Genomic DNA, 513 nt, shown 5'->3' on the forward strand with positions numbered 1-513 from the left:
AAAACTCACCAGACATTCAAATTATCCAGACAGGTGATCAACACTCATTGGTTATTGTTGAAGCTTTTGAGGAGGATACAGGACGTTACTCGTGCTTTGCTTCAAACATCTATGGAACAGACTCTACCTCTGCAGAGATTTACATAGAAGGTAACGACAGAATTGTTGCAGAAATTGTTGTTTAAATTGATCATACAGGATTAAGATATAATTATGTATTTTGTATGTTAACTGTGTAAATAGATTTGTCACAAAAAATACACAGCAGGGAGTCAACACTTCATCATTATTAAGATATTTATTATTTCTCTGTAAAATAACATTCAGATAACTGACTGCCCTTTACATGTAATTTTATTGTGTTGTTTCACAGAGACTATCTATATCTCACTGCAAGATTAAAGTCTGGAAATACTCAGATTCTGATAGCACCTTATATTTTTTTGGCTGTCATATGCTACAGAAAGAAATAAATTTAAATTTGTATCTAATTCTTTCTAATATCTTTTCCCT

The 513-nt window shown here is 31.6% G+C and overlaps 1 protein-coding gene across 1 annotated transcript in view; it reads left to right on the plus strand.

Moving 5' to 3' along the window:
• Positions 1-513, plus strand: part of MYPN (myopalladin) — a 48,301-nt gene that overhangs the window by 11,056 nt on the left and 36,732 nt on the right. Inside the window, 1 exon segment of the mRNA XM_010023570.1 lies at positions 1-150. Within this exon segment, the coding sequence (XP_010021872.1) occupies positions 1-150 (150 nt within the window).

The sequence above is a fragment of the Nestor notabilis genome, unplaced genomic scaffold (assembly GCF_000696875.1).
Source record: "Nestor notabilis isolate BGI_N333 unplaced genomic scaffold, ASM69687v1 scaffold12501, whole genome shotgun sequence".
Lineage (NCBI taxonomy): Eukaryota > Metazoa > Chordata > Aves > Psittaciformes > Psittacidae > Nestor > Nestor notabilis.